The 19,972-nt window shown below is 37.6% G+C and overlaps 1 protein-coding gene across 1 annotated transcript in view; it reads left to right on the plus strand.

Moving 5' to 3' along the window:
- LOC140734726 (V-type proton ATPase subunit S1-like) overlaps positions 1 to 19,972 on the plus strand; it is a 56,758-nt gene that overhangs the window by 30,078 nt on the left and 6,708 nt on the right. Inside the window, exons 5-9 of the mRNA XM_073059117.1 lie at positions 2,708 to 2,748; positions 6,186 to 6,271; positions 13,224 to 13,465; positions 16,390 to 16,452; positions 17,698 to 17,935. Coding sequence (XP_072915218.1) covers positions 2,708 to 2,748; positions 6,186 to 6,271; positions 13,224 to 13,465; positions 16,390 to 16,452; positions 17,698 to 17,935 — 670 coding nt within the window. The remainder of the gene's footprint in view (positions 1 to 2,707; positions 2,749 to 6,185; positions 6,272 to 13,223; positions 13,466 to 16,389; positions 16,453 to 17,697; positions 17,936 to 19,972) is intronic.

Raw genomic sequence — 19,972 nt, forward strand, 5'->3', positions numbered from 1 at the left:
TATTTCTTCAAAGAATTACAACAGATTTTTCAGGCAAGATTTTACCTTCAGGAAACCATGCTGACTTTGGCCTATTTTGCCATGTGTCTCTAAGTCCCCTGAAACCTTATCCTTAATTAACAATCAACTACAGTACCTTTCCAACCTCTGAGGTCAAGCTAACAGGCCTATAATTTTCTTTCTTCTGCTTCCCTCCCTTCATGAAGAGTGGAGTGACATTTGCAATTTTCCAGTCTTCTGAAGCATGTGAATCCAGTGATTTTTGAAAGATCATTACTAATACGTCCACAACCTCTTTCAGAACCCAGTGGTATAGTCCATCTGGTCCAATGACTTATCTACCTAGACCAGATCAGATGGACTAAAGGCAACATAATCTCTTAGTTGTCAATGTCTGTCCTAAAATACTCACAATATATATCTAAAATTGAAAAATATACAATTTTCAAGCTTTGCTACCATGCACCATCATTGACCCTACATCAGAAATGAATTTTCTTTTCCACATTTCAAGTTGATAGGCTTCTTCTTTGCTGGTGCTTTTTTATTTGAAGTTACAGTATAGATGCTGCTGCCTTTGGGCTTTCATCCTGCATGGTAAGACTAATGTGGGCCTACTGTGCAGATTTCTCTCAATGATTACAATTTGCTGCTATACCCATGTGATAACCTGCCGGGCTTTTCTGGGCTACTTTGAACAGCCCATAAATCATATATTTTCCTTTCTTCATCCACATTCTGCAATTTAGTCACATTCCTTTAAATGCAATTGATTTTGTGTTAATTGTATAATCTCCAGTCAGCACATTGACTAGAATGTTTCTCATCATTATTTAACAAATTAAATGGATGAACAGTTTCTTTATTAATACTAGTTTCGCATCAAAACATATTAAGCAAATATATATATCTCTAAGAAGGACCGTTACAAGTATAATCATAACCGATATTAATGTTAATTGTGCACTAGTATTATAGTAAATAAAGATTTTATTCAGAATCTTCCTCTGATCTGGAATAATACTAGAATCTTTCTAATATAAACTATTAATTTTTTTAAAGTTCTGAAAATGCAAATATAAACAGTTCTTTTGTTAGAATCATAAAAAATGTCATTTCCACATCCATTACATTTCATTTGAGCCCTGTGTCTGTATTTGAAATGCTTACTTTAAAAATGTGTCATATAAGTTCATACAAATGTAATTAATAGATATATTAATATAGAAACATAGAAAACATATGGCACAATATAGGCCCTTTGGCCCACAAAGCTGTGCCGAACATGTCCTTATTTTAGAAATTACCTAAGGTTACCTAGCCCTCTATTTTCTGAGCTCTAAGTACCTGTCTAGGAGTCTCTTAAAAGACCCTATCGTATCCGCCTCCACCACTGTCGTCGGCAACCCATTCCATGCACTCACCACTCTTTGCGTAAAAAACTTACCCCTGACATCTCCCCTGTTTCTACTTTCAAGCACCTTAAAACTGTGCCCTCTCATGCTAGCCATTCCAGACCTGGGAAAAAGCCTCTGACTATCCACACAATCATCTTATACACCTCTATCGGGTCACCTCTCATCCACCATCATTCCAAGGAAAAAAGGCTGAGTTCACTCAACCTATTCGTATCAGGCATGCTCCCCAATCCAGGCAACATCCTTGTAAATCTCCTTTGCACGCTTTCTATGGTAATGTTGTAGACCCCACTTGGAGTACTGTGCTGAGTTCTGGTCGCCTCACTAGAGGAAGGCTGTGAAAACCATTAATATATATAATTGACCTGTATGTGTATATAAAATTAATAGATAATAATAATTAATAGATGTATTTTAATACAAGATCTACTGTTTCTGTTAATGAGATAATTATATTGGCAATGGAGAAAATGGGATTTACAAATAGTCTTGATGTGTGCCAGGAATTTACAGACTGGTTTGGTGGGATCTGCAAAATGCAACCTGCTTGAAATGATAGATGGAAATACATCGAACTCCAAACTTTTTTTTCTCATTAAAAGAACATAAATTTATATGCTTCTATATGATATATCAATGCATTCTCTTTTTATAATCAACTGAATTATTTGCCTTTGTTATTAAGTTACAGGTGTCATTTACAATAATAAGTCATCAGTTCAATGGAGTATCCAAAATGACATGAGAAAAATATTTATACCACTCAAAAGAAAAATTTATTTATTTTGCAACTCATGGCAAAACTCACTTCTTTTGCTTTGGGGAGAAAGTGTAAAAAGTTCCTTCATGATTTTTTTATAAGATATATTTCCAAATGATGATCTACCTCCACAGAAAATCATAATTCTGACGGACCATAAGGATTTCCAAGAAGATTTTTCAAAAATGCAATTTTATTTAGGTGAAAAGAAAAAAAGGAATGGGGAACTTCATAATAAAATTATTTTTCATGATTCTATTGTTGGAAAGAGCATAGGGATCTCAAAAACTCTTTGTAAGTTCATCTTGTAGCACACTTGAATGAATTCTTCACTATGATCCCCAATGACTAATAACAAAATGAGGTAATTTGATATGTACAGTTTCCGTGGTTTGATTTTAAAAATTAGTTATTGCTTTAAAAATATAACAAAAAAGTGTAACTCAATGATTGATACTTATTAGATCTTTTATGATTATTGTTGTACTATACATGTGTCAAAAATGATTTTCTCTGTCTTAATGAATAGGGTGAATAACTTGAAAACAGCACAGAGTCTAACCAACAACGGTAAGACTAGCAATGATTTTGTTACTTTCTCTTGGCTAAGACTAAGCATTTTGCTATTGCTGATCTAGTAGGTTTGATAGGTCAAAATTCAACTGGACACTATAAATATTGTGTATTTTGATGTTAAGTGGAATGGATTGGACTAGAAATTGGATTATGTGCAATCATGTTTTTCCATACTGCATGCTTAAATAGGAATTATTTGTGAAGAAAAATTGAGGCCTGTTGGTCCTGGCTTTTATGCTGTGGTACCACTTCCCGGATGATAGCAGCTGGAACAGTTTGTGGTTGGGGTGACTTGGGTCCCCAATGACCCTTTGGGTTCTTTTTACACACCTGTCTTTGTAAATGTCCTGAATAGTGGGAAGTTCACATCTACTGATGTGCTGGGCTGTCTCTGCAGAGTGTTGTGATTGATGGAAGTACAGTTCCCATATCAGGCAGTGATGCAGCCAGTCAGGATGCTCTCAATTGTGCCCCTGTAGAAAGTTCTTAGGATTTGGGGGTCCATACCAAACTTCTTCAACAGTCTGAGGTGAAAGAGGCGCTGTTGTGCTTCTTTCACCACACAGCTGGTATATATAGACCATGAGAGATCCTCGGTGATGTGTATGCCGAGGAACTTGAAGCTGTTAACCCATTAAACCCCAGATGCATTGATGGCAATAGGGGTTAGCCTGTATCCATTCATCCTGTAGTCCACAACCAGATCCTTTGTTTTTACGACAATGAGGGAGAGATTGTTTTCCTGATATCACCATGTCAAGGTGATGACTTCTTTGTAGGCTGTCTCATTATTATTTGAAATTAGACCAATCAGTGTAGTATTGTCAGAAAATTTAATGAGCAGCTTGGAGCTGTGAATGGCAACACGGTCATGGGTATTCAGAGAATAAAGGAGGAGGCTTAGGACACTGCTCTGAGGGGTACATGTTGAAGGTTAGATGGGCAGAGGTGAGGGAGCCCGCTCTTACCACCTGCCGGCGATCTGACAGGACGTCCAGGATCCAGCTACACAAGGCAGGGTGAAGGCTGATTGCTCTGACTTGCATGCAGATGATTTAGAAAATCAATCATTAGGTGTTAATGTTTCGGTCAAAGATACGGTGAGCTATAATAAAATTGACCCAGAAGGTTTTGGATAGAAATGAAGTTGTACAGTATATTTTCTAAAACTTGTCAATTTTAATATAGACTGTGGTAAAATTTGCTGTGTTACTCAGTTCTTTCTAATGGAAAGAAGTAAGTACTGAAATGTGTTTAAAGCAGTACAAATTATTTAAAGGTTAATTACTTACTGACATAACTCTTTGTCCACAATGGAAAAAGTTATTAACATCTTTACTCTGGAGTTAAATGAGTAAACTATTTTCTGCCAAAGATTAAATTATCTGATTGTATCTTATGTTTATAAATAACCAGAAAATAGATATTATTGTTCCACTTGTTGCCTTTGGAATGTGTTTTGCTCTAATATGGATATTGTAAGAAAGATCAGAGCACCCACTGGTTTCAACTGGTTGCCACTGGTTAATATTGAGTTACGTTTTTCTTTGCATTTTCAGTTGAAGTGATAGGGTTGCAGAGTCTGAGAGACAGGGCATGGAAACAAGCTCTTCATCCCACTGAGTCAGTGTATGGAAACAAACTCTTCATCCCACTGAGTCAGTGTATGGAAACAAACTCTTCATCCCACTGAGTCAGTGTATGGAAACAGGATCTTCATTCCACTGAGTCAGTGTATGGAAACAGGCTCTTCATCCCACTGAGTCAGTGTATGGAAACAGGCTCTTCATTCCACTGAGTCAGTGTATGGAAACAGGCTCTTCATCCCACTGAGTCAGTGTATGGAAACAGGCTCTTCATCCCACTGAGTCAGTGTATGGAAACAGGCTCTTCATCCCACTGAGTCAGTGTATGGAAACAGGCTCTTCATCCCACTGAGTCAGTGTACAGAAACAGGATCTTCATCCCACTGAGTCAGTGTATGGAAACAAACTCTTCATCCCACTGAGTCAGTGTATGGAAACAGGCTCTTCATCCCACTGAGTCAGTGTATGGAAACAGGCTCTTCATCCCACTGAGTCAGTGTATGGAAACAGGCTCTTCATCCCACTGAGTCAGTGTATGGAAACAGGATCTTCATTCCACTGAGTCAGTGTATGGAAACAAGCTCTTCATCCCACTGAGTCAGTGTATGGAAACAGGCTGTTCATCCCACTGAGTCAGTGTATGGAAACAGACTCTTCATCCCACTGAGTCAGTGTACGGAAACAAGCTCTTCATCCCACTGAGTCAGTGTATGGAAACAAACTCTTCATCCCACTGAGTCAGTGTATGGAAACAGGCTCTTCATCCCACTGAGTCAGTGTATGGAAACAGGCTCTTCATCCCACTAAGTCAGTGTATGGAAACAGGATCTTCATCCCACTGAGTCAGTGTATGGAAACAAGCTCTTCATCCCACTGAGCCAGTGTATGGAAACAGGGTCTTCATCCCACTGAGTCAGTGTACGGAAACAGGATCTTCATCCCACTGAGTCAGTGTATGGAAACAAACTCTTCATCCCACTGAGTCAGTGTATGGAAACAGGCTCTTCATCCCACTGAGTCAGTGTATGGAAACAGGCTCTTCATCCCACTGAGTCAGTGTATGGAAACAAGCTCTTCATCCCACTGAGCCAATGTACAGAAACAGGCTCTTCATTCCACTGAGATAATGCTGGCCATCAACAACTCTCTCCCCCCGTGTACTGTACAGACCTCTGCCACCTTGCAATACACCTTTTGTAGATTATGTGTCTTCCAGAGTGATTGAAGAGCTGAGTGTTTGCTTCCTCTTGATTTGCATTCTGCAAAGGAATTTGAGTAATACTAGGAATTTAAGCAAGTCATCCACATTGATCTGCCATCTTCCTACTCATAAATTGCACCTCCCCTAGGATAATAAAAACTAAAATCACATATCAAACACTTACATTGCTCAACTCTTGTGTCCCAATGGCAGTTTTTCAATTAATCCCTAGGGTCTGGTAACAAAAGTTCAATGTTTCTTCACATGAAAGAAGAGATTGTTTTGTAAGAGTACAGTGAATAAAGAGAACAATTCTTATTACATTATGGTCATTAAAAAAATCTGAACAATACTTAACAAAACCATTAAAAAATTATATAAATATACTAATATAAGGCTTCTAGTGCAACATAGCATATTTTAATAAGCTATTTCTCAAGTTCAAAATTCATCTTGGGCCTGTGCTAACATTCAATCATCCAGTTAAAATAATAGTAAATCTCCTTTGAGTGCATATTCATTCAACAACCAAACCAGAATTTATTTCCCTCATGTTGCTGAGCCAAATGTATTTTGAATGTGCTGTGATCAGCTGATGTTTCTTAAAATGTGCATGTTTTGACCCTCATATTATTTCAATCTAGATAGAGTAATTGGGATGACAATTAATACTCTGAAAAAGAAAGGACTTCAATTTTCTGGCATTTACACAGCTTTAAGACCTTCTGTGGTGAGTGATAAAATTACCGTAAACCCAGATTCTGTGTTCTTCTTATGCCACGTCTTGCATCTGACCATTTGGCTATATGTAGTTTATATGCTCTTTATTACATGATTTTTTTTCTTACAGTCCATTTTCAAATTTTATCCAATGGCAAATGTTATTATTGCCTTATTAAACAGTGTTACTTGCTTGTTTTCCTTGTAAACATAATATTCCCTGGTAACCTGTTTAAGAATCACAGCAAAGTGACATTGAAACAAGTGACTAATTGGTGGCAAACCAACAGCATCAATAATAAAATGACCTGTATTCCTGTTTTTAAGAATAACAGAAGTTATTCAATCCACCTTTGATTACTTTAGACCTAGAAGAAGATTACAAAAGCTTCATAACAATGGCTAGCTTTCTCTTATGACTCCAAGATATTGACTCCACTGCTTAACAGAGCAGCCTTTACACATACTAATTATTCTTTATGGAAAAGTAACCACAACATTAAAAATGAATGCATCAGAAATTCATCTACTGTTTGTTCTGCCATTCAATAAGACCTTGCCTACCTTTTTTCTTCAACAGTATTCTCTTGTAGTTTTCCTATATTCCTTGATTTCTAAATATATAGAACTCTATCAATGTTTGTCCTGAATAATATATAGTTATTTAGCCTCCACTACCCTTTTAAGTATAGAATTCCAAATATTCACAACCCACATCTTGGTTTCTTTTAAAGGTTCTTAAAGCTGCTCACGCCATCTATGGTGAGAATGTTCCAGTTTGGGGCCTGGAAAATGAAAATGGCCAAATGACAAAGTACATTAGAGGTGTTATGCATGAAAGTGTAAAGAGACTGGACTGAGAGAGAAATAATAGATACAGAGTAGGAAGAAATAAGATCTGTGGGATGAGAATGTGTGAAATAATGAGCCTGTCAGGATAATCATGCTTGGGGAGAAGGTAAAAGTATGATAGTGGAATTGGAGTACTGTGAGGCTAACAGCTGTAGAGGGAAGATCTCCTGAGAAGGTGAGGTCAGTGTGAGGATCAAGATTCAGAGGGTGATATGAAAAGGTATCTGAGAGGAGATAGTCAGCTTTTGTGAGCTGGAGGTCAGTTTGACAAATGACAACAGCATCACTCTTGACAGTAGATCTGAAGATAGCATTGGGGTTAGTCTTTACTGTGTAAAATGCTGCAAGTTCAGGGAGTAGTAGATTTGAATGAGAGGGGGTAGTGGTAAAATTGAGACAATCTATACCCTCTGGTAATTAGCAGTGACTAGATATAAGTTCCACAATGTGGGGTGAGGATCCAAGGCCAAAGAAATAGAGATGAAGGCAAAGGTGAAGAAAAGGTCAGTATCATATCTTGGAATTCATTAAGGCAATGCTGTAGTGGGGTGAAACTAAGGTCTGTTTTAAACACTAGTTGTTTAGGCTAGGATCAGAGAAGGGAGGATTGACAGCAATAATGAAAAATACAGCAAAGGATGGAAATTTGAGGACAAATAATGCTGGAGGCAAGTAAAGTGGAGGAAAGTTGTGAAGAGTGTAATTTGAATTGAGGAACTGCTGAAACTTGCAATGTTTGAAGTCTGAAAAAGGGAAGGAAGTTTTTATTCAAATATCTAATGTGATTGAAGATGAAGTACCTCTGCAAAATAGGACAGCCCTTAAATAGAGGGAGTCAAAAAGAAGGTAGGAGTATGCATATGACGGGACATGAAACTCTGCATGGATCACAGAATGGTTTGAGAAATATTTGGTAGTTCAAATATGCCTGTAAATGCATCTAAAATGTGAAGGGTTGAATTTCAGTTTGAATCCAAGTGGAATTAGTTTCAATCTGAGATATTGTGAAGGAAAAAGATGGGGCTGTGGAAGTGAGCTTTGTCAGCACCTCATCAAAGACAAGAAAAGAAATTGAAACTATGAAGAGTTGACATGGTAAAACAGAACTTTCTGCCAAAGACAACCAGAAAGAATATGTTAATGTCAAAAATCTAAACAGAAATTACTAGAAACACTCATCCAGTAAAGTAGCACTGTTCTACACAGTATTATGTCACCCTTGGTGGAACTTGCAACTATTACTAATGTTTGCACAAAATATTCATTCAATTGATAAAGGAATTTATCTATTTGGCACTAGTTGTTAAATTTCCATTTTATCCTTGCAACAGAAATTAATGTTTTATAATTTTTGAATAACAAATACAATAAATGCTGGAAATGTTCTAGCATTAAAAGTGATTGACGTGAATTATTCATTCCCACTCCATTGGTATCCATTTTTTTTTACAAAGTGGCTTTTAAAATTGTTAATGTTGTTTTTGTTTCTTTAAGCTTTCCCAGTGTATTAAGTTACCTGTTAAAAATGATGATATTCAAACATGTTTGTATTTTAAGAAGCTGGGGCAATGTGGCTCACAAAATTTGTTCTAAAGTACAAACACTACAATATTATGAGCTTTTTTTCAAAGCCTACACATTATAAATACACTTGCCACTGCTATATGAAGTGTCCAATATGTTAAGGATCTTTTAATGATGAGGTGCACAATTGGCATATAATAATCTAAAAGTTTGATCTTGTCAATGAGCTATATAGGACAGTACAGTTTGACTTTCAATTAATGCCTTTGAAGATATGCAAATGGGCTTGCTAAATAATAACTTTACGATGACTGAAAAATGCCAGTAAATGACCAGTTCTGACTCAAAGGGCTTGATGGTAATAGTCTGTTCATTCTGAATAGATTTAAAATGTACTTCCTTACTTTGTATTATTTTGCATTTATCTACATTGAAGCCCACCCACTGTTCATCAGTCCATCAGTTTCATTTCACAGCACCCTCTTAATATTGTAGATCTGCTTTGTAGCAATCCCAGATCTTTGTGGAGTCATTACGTTTTTCTGTTGTCTCTGTGAAGCATTTTGATGATTATATAACAGGCTTTTACAGTTCTCTGAAATCTGTTGGCACTGTTGGTGACCATTTCCTATTCACCATCTCAACCTAATTCCTGCTACTGAATTTGAAAATCTAGTAGTTTCAGAGTCTGGCAACTCTTCTTGGCTAAGTTTCTAACATCTGTTTTCCTTCTGTATCAAACAACTAAACTCTTGGTTAATGTTATTTAAACCTAGGTTAACCGTTAGCTGAAGTAACACTTTCTTGTAAAGTATTTTGACTGCAGTTAGTAATTCTGCTGTTACATCAAATGTGTTTCTTATGAACTAAAGACGAGAATGAATATGTTAAAATATTTTGACAGAATTTAATGCAGACAGGATTTCTTATTACAAAGAGAATTTGAAGTTGGTCATTTATCTTAATCAAACATTAAAACTGGCAGACAAATTATCATAAATGAATTTAAAACATTACATGTTAGAAACTCAGCTGGTAAGGCAATAACGGGAGTTGGATTTGATGTTTCTGGTTGTTGTTATTTTGACGGAAGTGGGGAAAAGAGAAAAAATAGGTTTCTGTAGCAGTGAGGGTGAGGAAGGGCTGGATAAGACGAAGGAACTATCTTTGAAAAGGGTTACCATGGGGATAAGGTGTCATGGAAGGCATAAGTGTGAGAGCTCAAATAAGGAGGTTAGAGATAAAGGGAAGATAAACAAAGGATAATGAAAGTTATGAAGTGCAGAGAAGCAGGAAATTCCCAGAAGGACAGGTATTGCCAATGGAGAGAAAACCACTGAGCCAATGTTTCAGATGGAAGACCAATCACAAACAAAAGAGAATATGCAGATGCTGGAAATCCAAGCAACACACACAAAATGCTGGAGGATCCCAGGAGACATTTATGGAAAAGTGTACAGTCGACGTTTTGGGTGGAGACCTTCACCAGGACTCATTACAAATGGAAGACCTGTTGCAGTACTGGCCAGATATGATACAAATAGGGAAAAGAAGTTACTTGAAGTTGTAGAGTATGGAAATAGCAGCACTCCCAGTCAGATGATGTGATATTCCTCAAGTATATGTGGGCTTCATTAAAACTGTGTAGAAGGCTAGAGGCCAATAATAGGCCAGAGTTGGATGGAGAGTGTTACGCCTGTAGCCCCCTCCTTTTTGAGAATCGCAAGATCGCTATTAATTCAGGTCCGGAGACCCAGGAAATGAGAGAGAGACATTTGGAATGTTTAGCCCCGCAGCGATACAAAGCTACGGGAAACGGCCATTGTCTCTTGGAGACGGAATTGTGTAATAAAATACTGTGCTTCGTGGAAGCTCTCGGGCAAAGTGGGCTGGTTGGGGGGGATGGCATCATTCCACCCTGATTAACATCTGAGACCCCGTGAGTGGGGATAAAAGAGGGCCTGTGGGAACAGCCCCTTAGACACACGCACCAGGAGAAACGCTAGGAGTTCCGTGACAGCGTTTAATAGCAATAGCCAGTGGAGGGCCTACGTGTGTCCTTTCCCATTGCCCCAGGATTGGGGTCCTACCACGGAAGGCAGCTTAGCTAAGGAAGAGATCACCACCGATGCCATTTCGAAGGATTGACCTCATAAAAGGAATGGGCAAGTTTAACTCTCTCTCTTGACTCCAACCAAAGGCTGCAGCCTACAGCTTGAATGAACTAAAGTGACTTTTATATTTCCATCGGACAATACATTATCCCTTAGACAACGATAGAGCTATTTCTTATTGATTATTATTATACCCGCGCTTTTAGATTTAGTATTGATGACGTATATTATCTGTATGTTTGCATTGATATTATTTTTGTGTATTTTATCAATAAATACTGTTAAAAACAGTACCATCAGACTTCAACGGACCTCTCTATCTTTGCTGGTAAGTGACCCAGTTACGGGGTTCGTAACAAGAGTTAAAAATGGCAGGTAGCAGAAAGCTCAGAGTCACCCATGCAGACTAAATACAGGCACTCAACAAAACAATCACTTTGCATTTTATTTCTCTAGCGAACACTGTGCACACTGCACCAGACTGGAAGAAATGTAAGGGTTTCATGTGGAAGGGCTTTTTGGTCGCTGGATAATGTAGTAATGGGAAAACAAATCTTCTCCCAAGATGCAGTTCTCTTTCAGACTGCATCATGTTTTCCTCCAGGATTTCCCTGTATTTTGTTGCATTCATTTTACTCTCCACCTTCACAAGCCTTCCAGAGCCTGCTGCAGTGAAGCATCCCCACAGCATAATGTAGCCACCACCATGTTTCATGGTGTGTTTTTGATGATGTGTGGTGTTCAGTTTACGCCAAATGTAGCATTTAGCCTGATGCCAGAAAGCTCAATTTTGGTTTTATTAGATCATAGAACTTTCTTCCAGCTGACTTCAAAGTCTCCCACATGCCTTCTGGCAAATTCTAGCCAAGATTTCATGTGAGTTTTTTTCAACAGTGACTTTCTATTTGCCGTTCTCCCATAAAGCTGTGACTTGTGAAGCACCTGGGTAACAGTTGTTTCTCCCACCTCAGCCACTGAAGCTTTTAACTCCTCCAGAATTGTCATAGGTCTCTTGGTGACCTTCCTTCACAGTTACTCAGTGTTTTGAGTAAGGCCTGTTCTAGTCAGATTTGTAGCTGTGCCATATTCTTTCCGTTTCTTGATGATTGACTTAACTGTACTGCAAGGGATACTCAGTGACTTGGAAATTTTCTTGTATCCTTCTCTTGACTAGTGCTTTTCAATAAACTTTTCGCAGAGTTGCTTGGATTGTTTGTTTGTCTTCATGGTGTAGTTTTTTGTCAAGATATTGACTCACTAGCAGCTGGACCTTCCAGATCCAGGTGTATTTTTACTACAATCAAGAGAAACACTTTGACTGCACACAGGTCTCCAAAAACAGATCTCCATTTGACTAATTATATGACTTCTAAAACCAATTGGCTGCACCAGTGATGATTTTGTGTGTCATATTATAGGGAGGTGAATACTTAAGCTATCAATTATTTTGTCTTTTATATATGTAATTAATTTAGATCAATTTGTAGAGATCTGTTTTCACTTTGACATGGAGTTATTTTTCTATTGATCAGTATTAAAAAAGCCAAATTAAATCCATTGTGACTCAATGTTATAAAACAATAAAACATGAAAACTTCCAAGGGGGGTCAATACTTTTTATAGGCACTGTGCACTGTATATGGTCTTCATTGCAGGGATGAAGTCTCAGATCATCAGCTAAAGATATTTCCTTGGTTGTGGTCTTCCCTCTGTTTTAACTATATCCTGCTGCTCTGGTATCATTTGCAAGTTTATAAATCTTACTTTTCAACACCAGAATCCAAATATTCACGTAAGCAAAGCAATGAAGAATATTGGTCACTGTGTATATTTGTTGGAATTACTCAGACTAGTTGTTTGAGGAACCATTTCCAATCCCTGTTCTTGATCTTATGGTGAACTTGTTACCCAGAATATGGCTCACCCTTATTGAATAGCTTATTATGGCCTCTTGAAAATCAAGATATGTTACAAATATTGCCACTCTTGACCATGCCATTGTTAGGGGCTGGCACAGATGATGTCGATGGAGTTGCCTCCCTTGGGTTTCTGTGCAACTGTCATGTACTGTCTTAGCTGCAGTTGCAAGGCCATCAACTGATTTAACTTTGCCACAGGGAAAATAGTGCCACCTCCATCCCCAAAGCAGACACTAATGCACTATAGATATTAACCTCATTTGTTCCTCCTGGTAGTGAAGCATTTACACTGAATGCTTAACACCATAACTGGGATCAAAATAAAATGCCTTGTATTGCTCTAAGACTGTCTTAAATTGGCTACATTAAGGTAATTACAATAAATGATGTTTTATTAATGTTTCGGAATCAAGCACGTGGACCATGTAGGGTTTACTTTATTTCAGGATTACTTGCACAATTTTGGAATATCAATGAATTAGTCATGGGTTGCATTAACAAATTGTGCTTGTCTTTATCTGCTTTGTCTAACATTCTCCTTTCAACCTTTCAGGTTATTAGTAGCCATACTGAGAGAATGATTCATACTGGACGGCGATTGAAAGCCATGGATACAGATAGTTCTGTTTCCTACCCACCACTGAATGTGACAAATGGCACAGACACCTGCATTCTCTTTTATGCTACCAGTCTGCAGCTAAAGGTCAATGGAACGTTAATTGATCTCACCAATGAAACCTTTATTTCCCGTTCAGTGAACACCGGGAATTCTATATGTTCAACCACCAATGCCACGTAAGTGGAAGAAATTGCAGTACTAAAGCTAAATCAGCTCTCTTATGCCAAATTGTTTTCTTTAATAAAAGTGATAGGTTATATATGGTTTAGATACCTTGTCGTTTCAACTCTAAACTCTCTGATGTTTATTTTAACCAGGGTCATTGTAAAATTGTAGGTTTGTTGATTCATATTTTTCTCCTATATACTAAAGTCTCAAGGTTTGATGGCTGTTCTGTAAGTGAGATGTTTCTGTTGTGATCTTAAGAGAATGCCAAAGCTTAGTTTCTCTAAATTAATCATAGGGGTTATGTTATCAAATAGTGATGATAACTATTAGATGAGGTGTAGTGATTATTTATCTAGACATGGATGGTGCACTTCTGGAACCTGTGGGGGAGATGAGCAACAGGTTCACGTTCCACTTAATGTGAAAAATATGTACTGGAGCCCTGAACTTTCTGTGCTGTAATGGGCATATTAAGCAGGTATTATGTGCTGGGCTAATACATGCTATCTACATTGTATACATCATACACAAGGGAACAGTTCATAAGGATTGAGATTCAATGTGTGATGGTTGATTCTGAACGTAAGATGTTCAGAAACTATGAGCCACTTAATTCCTTAAACCTATTCTACTCTTCATGGAAATGGTAAATGATATATAACCCAATTTCTGTTAAAAATTGATGTAATGTTCTTTTGGTTGAAAAAAAACAATCAGAGATCTAAAATTAATAGTTGACACAGAGATTTCTAAATGTTCTTACTTTGTTACCTGAACACTCTTAAAAAGCTCAGATTTATTTTCAAAAATTACACCACCAGGTAGTATATTTGTTTTTTTAATCTATAATATGTTTCCTTTGAAAAGTTTGATAAAATTGCTTTCTAATTTTCTGAGTTCTACAGAATGAAGCCTTAGTTTGTATTAAATATCCTTCCAATTTAAACTTTAGACCTCTATTATTCAGAACCTATGCACGCCATCTTAAAAGCCGATATGGCATATCTTTTCTAAAGTATGGTGCATAGAGATGTAGTCTAACAAAGATTTTGCTTGGATTCAGCATAATTTCTACTCATTTTCTCTTTTGATCTAGAGGTCAGAATTCCATTAACTTTTTGATAATTAATGGATCATACATGTGGTCTCCAGTTGTTTGCATTTTAAGATTTTCATCATTTAAAAAGTACAGTTCAATCCAGTGACTTCACAATTGCCAAATTTGAAGCAACTTTTGTTGATGAACTTGATTTATTCATATTACTTTGTAATATAATGCTTCTATCTAGTCTGATTTTGTTATGATCTGCCTTTATGACTTTTACTGACTTTGATATGATGCTTTCTATTGCATGACCAAAGTAATCTTTACCGGCAAGTTTAGCCTCTAATACAGGCCCTTCAGATCAATAATCCTGAATGGGATGGGCCTATAATTGTTAGTGTTTCTTGAAAGTAATGTTAAAGAAGCATTGAAGATTACGAGATCATGTTTTCTTGTAAAGAATCTAGGTGATTGAAAGGAATTTATCTTGCTCAATCTCCCGTCATCAAAATCCTGGGGGCCACTATGACCAGATACTGAAACGGTCAAAGTAATGAAAATCCCATGGATAACAGAGCAAGTTAGAGATTAGGTGTCCTGTGGCAAGTTACTCATCTCAAAACACCTTAAGGTGTTTCTACTGTCTACACAAGTCTGATGAAATGCCCTCTGCTTGTCTGGATGAGTTTAGCACAACTCTCTTGAAGCTTAGTACCATGCAGCTCATTTGATTGTCATCTGATTGGGACCCAAAACATTCATTGCTTCCCCCACTGCTGCAGAGTGGCAGTATTGTGTACCAGCTTCAAAATTCATTGCAGAAAGCTACTCCAACATTACCATTCAAATCTGAAATTATACTGCTGAAGAGAATGAGCACAGCGGGCATATATGAAAACTATCATTTGAAAGTCTTCATTTGGAAATATCTCATTGGTTCTTTATAGTCATATAGTCTAAATCCTCAAATTCTCCTTCTAACAGCATAATCGGAATTCTTTCATAATAACTGTGATGGTTCAAGCAGGCAGCTCAACACCACCTCCTCAAAGGCAATGCAATCCTTGTCAACGGCATCCAGGACCTGTAAAAGAATAATTAAAAAGAATAAATGTTCACCCATTTTAAATAGACTTGAGAAGCAATTTTATTTCTTAGGGTCCAGAATCTTATAAATTCTTCAAATGTGTGTTGAATTAATTCAAGGCTAAGATAGACAGAGCTGTGGTCTCCAGGGTTTTGGGAAGCAGTCAGGAGTCCAAAGGTCAGGATCAGAGAAGCAATGATCTAACTGAATGGCAGACTAGATTCAGCTGCTGCTTCTTGTGTTCTCAGGTAGTCTGATAATCTGATGGATGCAGGGTTTTTTTAACAAGTGGATAGATTATCCACGTATTAAGTCAATGGGCAGATGCTGGATTTCTTTTTCCAAAAGAACATCAGTCAACTAGAATCACACACAAAATGCTGGTGGAACGCAGCAGGCCAGGCCTGCTGCGTTCCACCAGCATTTTCAGATTCAGATTCAGTTTATTGTCATTTAGAAACCACAAATGCAATGCAGTTAAAAAATGAGATAACGTTCCCCCAGAATGTGTGTTGCTTGAATTTCCAGCATCTGCAGATTTCCTCGTGTTTGCAGTCAACTAGAATGTTTATTTTAACAAAATCTGTATATATACTAGCTCTTAATTCTAGTTCTATTTAATGAACTTTGTTCAAATTCTCCAATTGTCATGTGATATTTGTGTGTGTTTCATAAGGCCAATATAAAGTGATTATATGAACAATAATTAACTATTTTACTATTCTGCCTAATATGTTAAATTCTGTTCTACACTTTTAATAAATATGTTTTGTTCACATCTTTTATATTTTTTTCATTAGGTTATCACTCAATTATTCACTCCAACAAAATTTAAAAATTAATATTAAGACTCTAGAAATCAGGTAAGTCATTATTTATTTAGAGATATATATGGTACCAGGCCCCTCCTGACCAACAAGCCCACACAACCCAATTACACAGGTGTGACCAATTAATCTTCTAACCGATACGTCTTTGGAATGTAGGAGGAAATTGGTGTTCTTGGAGAAAACCCATGTGCACATGAGGTGAACATACAAACTCTTTACAGACAGCGGTGGAATTGAACCCTGAAAAAAAAGATGAGGAGCCAGAGTAAGAAGGTGAGGGGCGGGGAGAAAAAACATAAGGTGATAGGTGAAACCAGGAGAGGGGTGAAATAAAGAGCTGGAAAGCCTTCTCCAGCCCTGTATCTCTTTCACCAATCAACTTCCCAGTTCTTTGTTTCACTCCTATCTCCTTGTGTTTCTTCTTCCCCTCCCCACCTCCACCTTCTTATTCTGACTCCTCATCTTTTTTCTCCGGTTCTGATGAAAGGTCTTGACCCAAAATGTTGACTGTACTCTTTTCCATAGATGCTGCCTGGCCTACTGAGTTCCTCCAGCATTTTGTGTGTGTGGCCAAAATGTCTTAGATGTTCTTTTAGTTCAATAAACTGGACTGCTCTTCAATAAATCTGGAAGAGACTTAGTAAGCTGTACGGCCCCCTTGCATTGCATCCAATCACATTAAACCTGTACTCTCTGATCACCATCTTTCACTCTAAAGCAGGGGTGTCAAACTCATTTTAGGTCACGGGCCGGATTGAGCAAAATGCAGCTTCATGCGGGCCGGATCAGTCGGACGTGTGCGAACGCAGCTTTCGTTGCCTCCGTTTTTTCAGCCTGCTCTGATGTGTCTCAGTCTCTGCTATAACTACAAAGTGTTTCACTTTACAAATTCCGTTTCTTATGAAGAAGACTGCCGAGCAAGACTGCCGAATAAACACTAAAAACCCTGAAAACCTGGTACCTGAATAAACTCAGCATTAGCCATATCATACGCCATAGGCGCTTCGATTACTGGGGCCAGCTTTAATAGTAATTAGATATTATCTCACGGGCCAAAGATAATTCCTTGAGTTTGACATATATGCTCTAAAGAATTGGTTTACCTTTGTTTACTCTAGTTAAATATTCCAAGAGATTATCATCTATCAATTCTGAATCTGAATTAATCACCACATATTTTTCTTATGAAGTTAATCAATATGACTTGCTTTGAGCTTATAATAATTTACCAAGAAACCTTTTGCAAACATGAGTTACTGATTTTGCTTTCCTTCAAAGGTTTCTCATGAGGAACACTTTCTACACTGGATCTGCTCGGCACTGGTTCACTTTAGATTTTGTTGAAATTGTGCAAGATGAAGTAGATGTTGGAAGATTTAATGTGTCCAGCATCTCAGCACCACAGGAGTATTCCTTCCACTGTCAGTTGGTAGGAACTAGTGGGCTTAATGGTGTAGAATTTATTCCAGCTAACAAGACTGCCCAAGCCTGGACTATCACTATTTCTGAATTTCAGGTAAATTGGTAGTATTAAATAAAAATTTGTATGACCTTGATTATTGTTAGCAAGTCTTATTGTTGATTTGGTGATATATACTAGAAATGGAATAGTTGTAAAATCTACATCCATTTTCAGAAGAAAATAAGATCTTTATGATCTACAATCATAACAATTAAATTTATATCCTTGTTATACCAATGGCTACAGATTTGACATTTCTGCTTGTCAAACATGCTATTTTAAAGCATAGTGATGGAATTTTAGTTTGTTAATGTCTACCTTTTGACTCTTTTTCTTTGGTTTAATTTGTCTTTATTTCCTGTTAAGTATCATTGAAGAAAAAAATATATTTTTAGCTGAGTTGTACACAGGTTTATTTAGGAAGCAAAACCTAGCCATCAGGCGAAGGCAATCGTACTTTTGTTTAAATGAATGGGCCTTCAGGATATCAGGAAGGACACAATAAATAAGAGTAGGAGTAGGTTACCAGGCCCCTCAAGTCAATCAATCAGATTGAAATCCTCTTTTGTGCCATGTTATGAACCCCGTAACTGGGTCACTTACCAGCAAAGATAGAGAGGTCCGTTGAAGTCTGATGGTACTATTTTTAACAGTATTTATTGATAAAAATACACAAAAATAATATCAATGCAAACATACAGATAATATACGTCGTCAATACTAAATCTAAAAGTGTGGGTATAATAATAATCAATAAGAAATAGCTCTATCGTTGTCTAGGGGATAATGTATTGTCGATGGAAATATAAAAGTCACTCAGTTCATGCAGTTCATACAGGCTTCAGCCTTTGGGGACCGCTGGGTTTTCAATTGTTGGAGAGAGAGAGGTTTTGAGAATAGAAACTTGCCAGCTTTCCTTTATCTGCTCTTGATCCATATTCGTCCTTTAGCGAGGCCGTTCCATGGAGGACGTCATCCGGGCAAGGATGGACACACACACAAGCCTCCACCGGTCTCATATGTTTCTCCTGGTGTGTCTAAAGGGGTTGCTCCCCAGACCCTCTTTTATCCTTACTCACGGGGTCTCCGATGTCAATCAGGTTGGGATGATGCAATCCCTCAACCAGCCCACTCTGGTCATTCCCTGAGGGCTTCAATGAATAGTACAGTACTCAATACACAATTCCGTCTCCAAGAGACAATGGCCGTTATCAATGGTTCCGCCTTTCTGATGTCAGGACACATTCCAAACCTGTGTATTCTGGACGTCTCTCTCTCATTTCCTGGGTCTCAGACCCGAATTAATAGCGATCTTGCGATTCTCGGAAAGGAGGGGGCTCTTTGTATCCTTCGGCCCCTCAGAGTTGTGGCACATTTGTAACAGCCAATTCCTATAACCCACAACTTATCCATTTCACTGTTTAAAATATCTATTGATATGGCCTCCACCACCTCAGAGGATGAGAATTCTAGAGACTTACTTCCCTCTGTAAGAAAAAAAATGTGCTCCTCTGTTTTTAATATCTTTAGCAATGTCCCATTGTTCAAGACTCACCCAGTAGTGAAAACATTGCCCTTCATGGCAATGGAATGGCAATCATGATTCTTGACCCATCTGCTATGTTTAAACTTGGGATGGATTTCACAAAAATAGAAATGTACTTTTGTTCTGTTAATGTTCACAGTTCAGTGCATGTGACCAGCAACAAAATGGCACCTGGTAGACAAATCTCATCAGTGAACACCATGTTTAATTCACACTGTCATTTGTAACTGGAGGTAAAGATAAATCCTTTATACCACATGCCCAGTATTGAGTGATCTATAACTACAAGTTTCCTTGAAAGATAATCTGAGCAGAAAGAAATAAGCATCATTAAAATAATTTTGTGATTGAAAAATTAATAGATAGGTTGATATTTCATTGATCCCAAAGGAAATTACAGTGTCACAGTACCAGTACAAGTGCACAGATATACAAATATTAGAAGAGAAGTGAGAAAGAATAAAAAATGTTACCTCAATCAGTCTAACAGGAGGGGACCATCACTTCCCAGGCTATAGGTTCACTCATTATAGAGCCTAATGGTC

The sequence above is a fragment of the Hemitrygon akajei genome, chromosome 10 (assembly GCF_048418815.1).
Source record: "Hemitrygon akajei chromosome 10, sHemAka1.3, whole genome shotgun sequence".
In the NCBI taxonomy this organism is placed as follows: Eukaryota; Metazoa; Chordata; class Chondrichthyes; order Myliobatiformes; family Dasyatidae; genus Hemitrygon; species Hemitrygon akajei.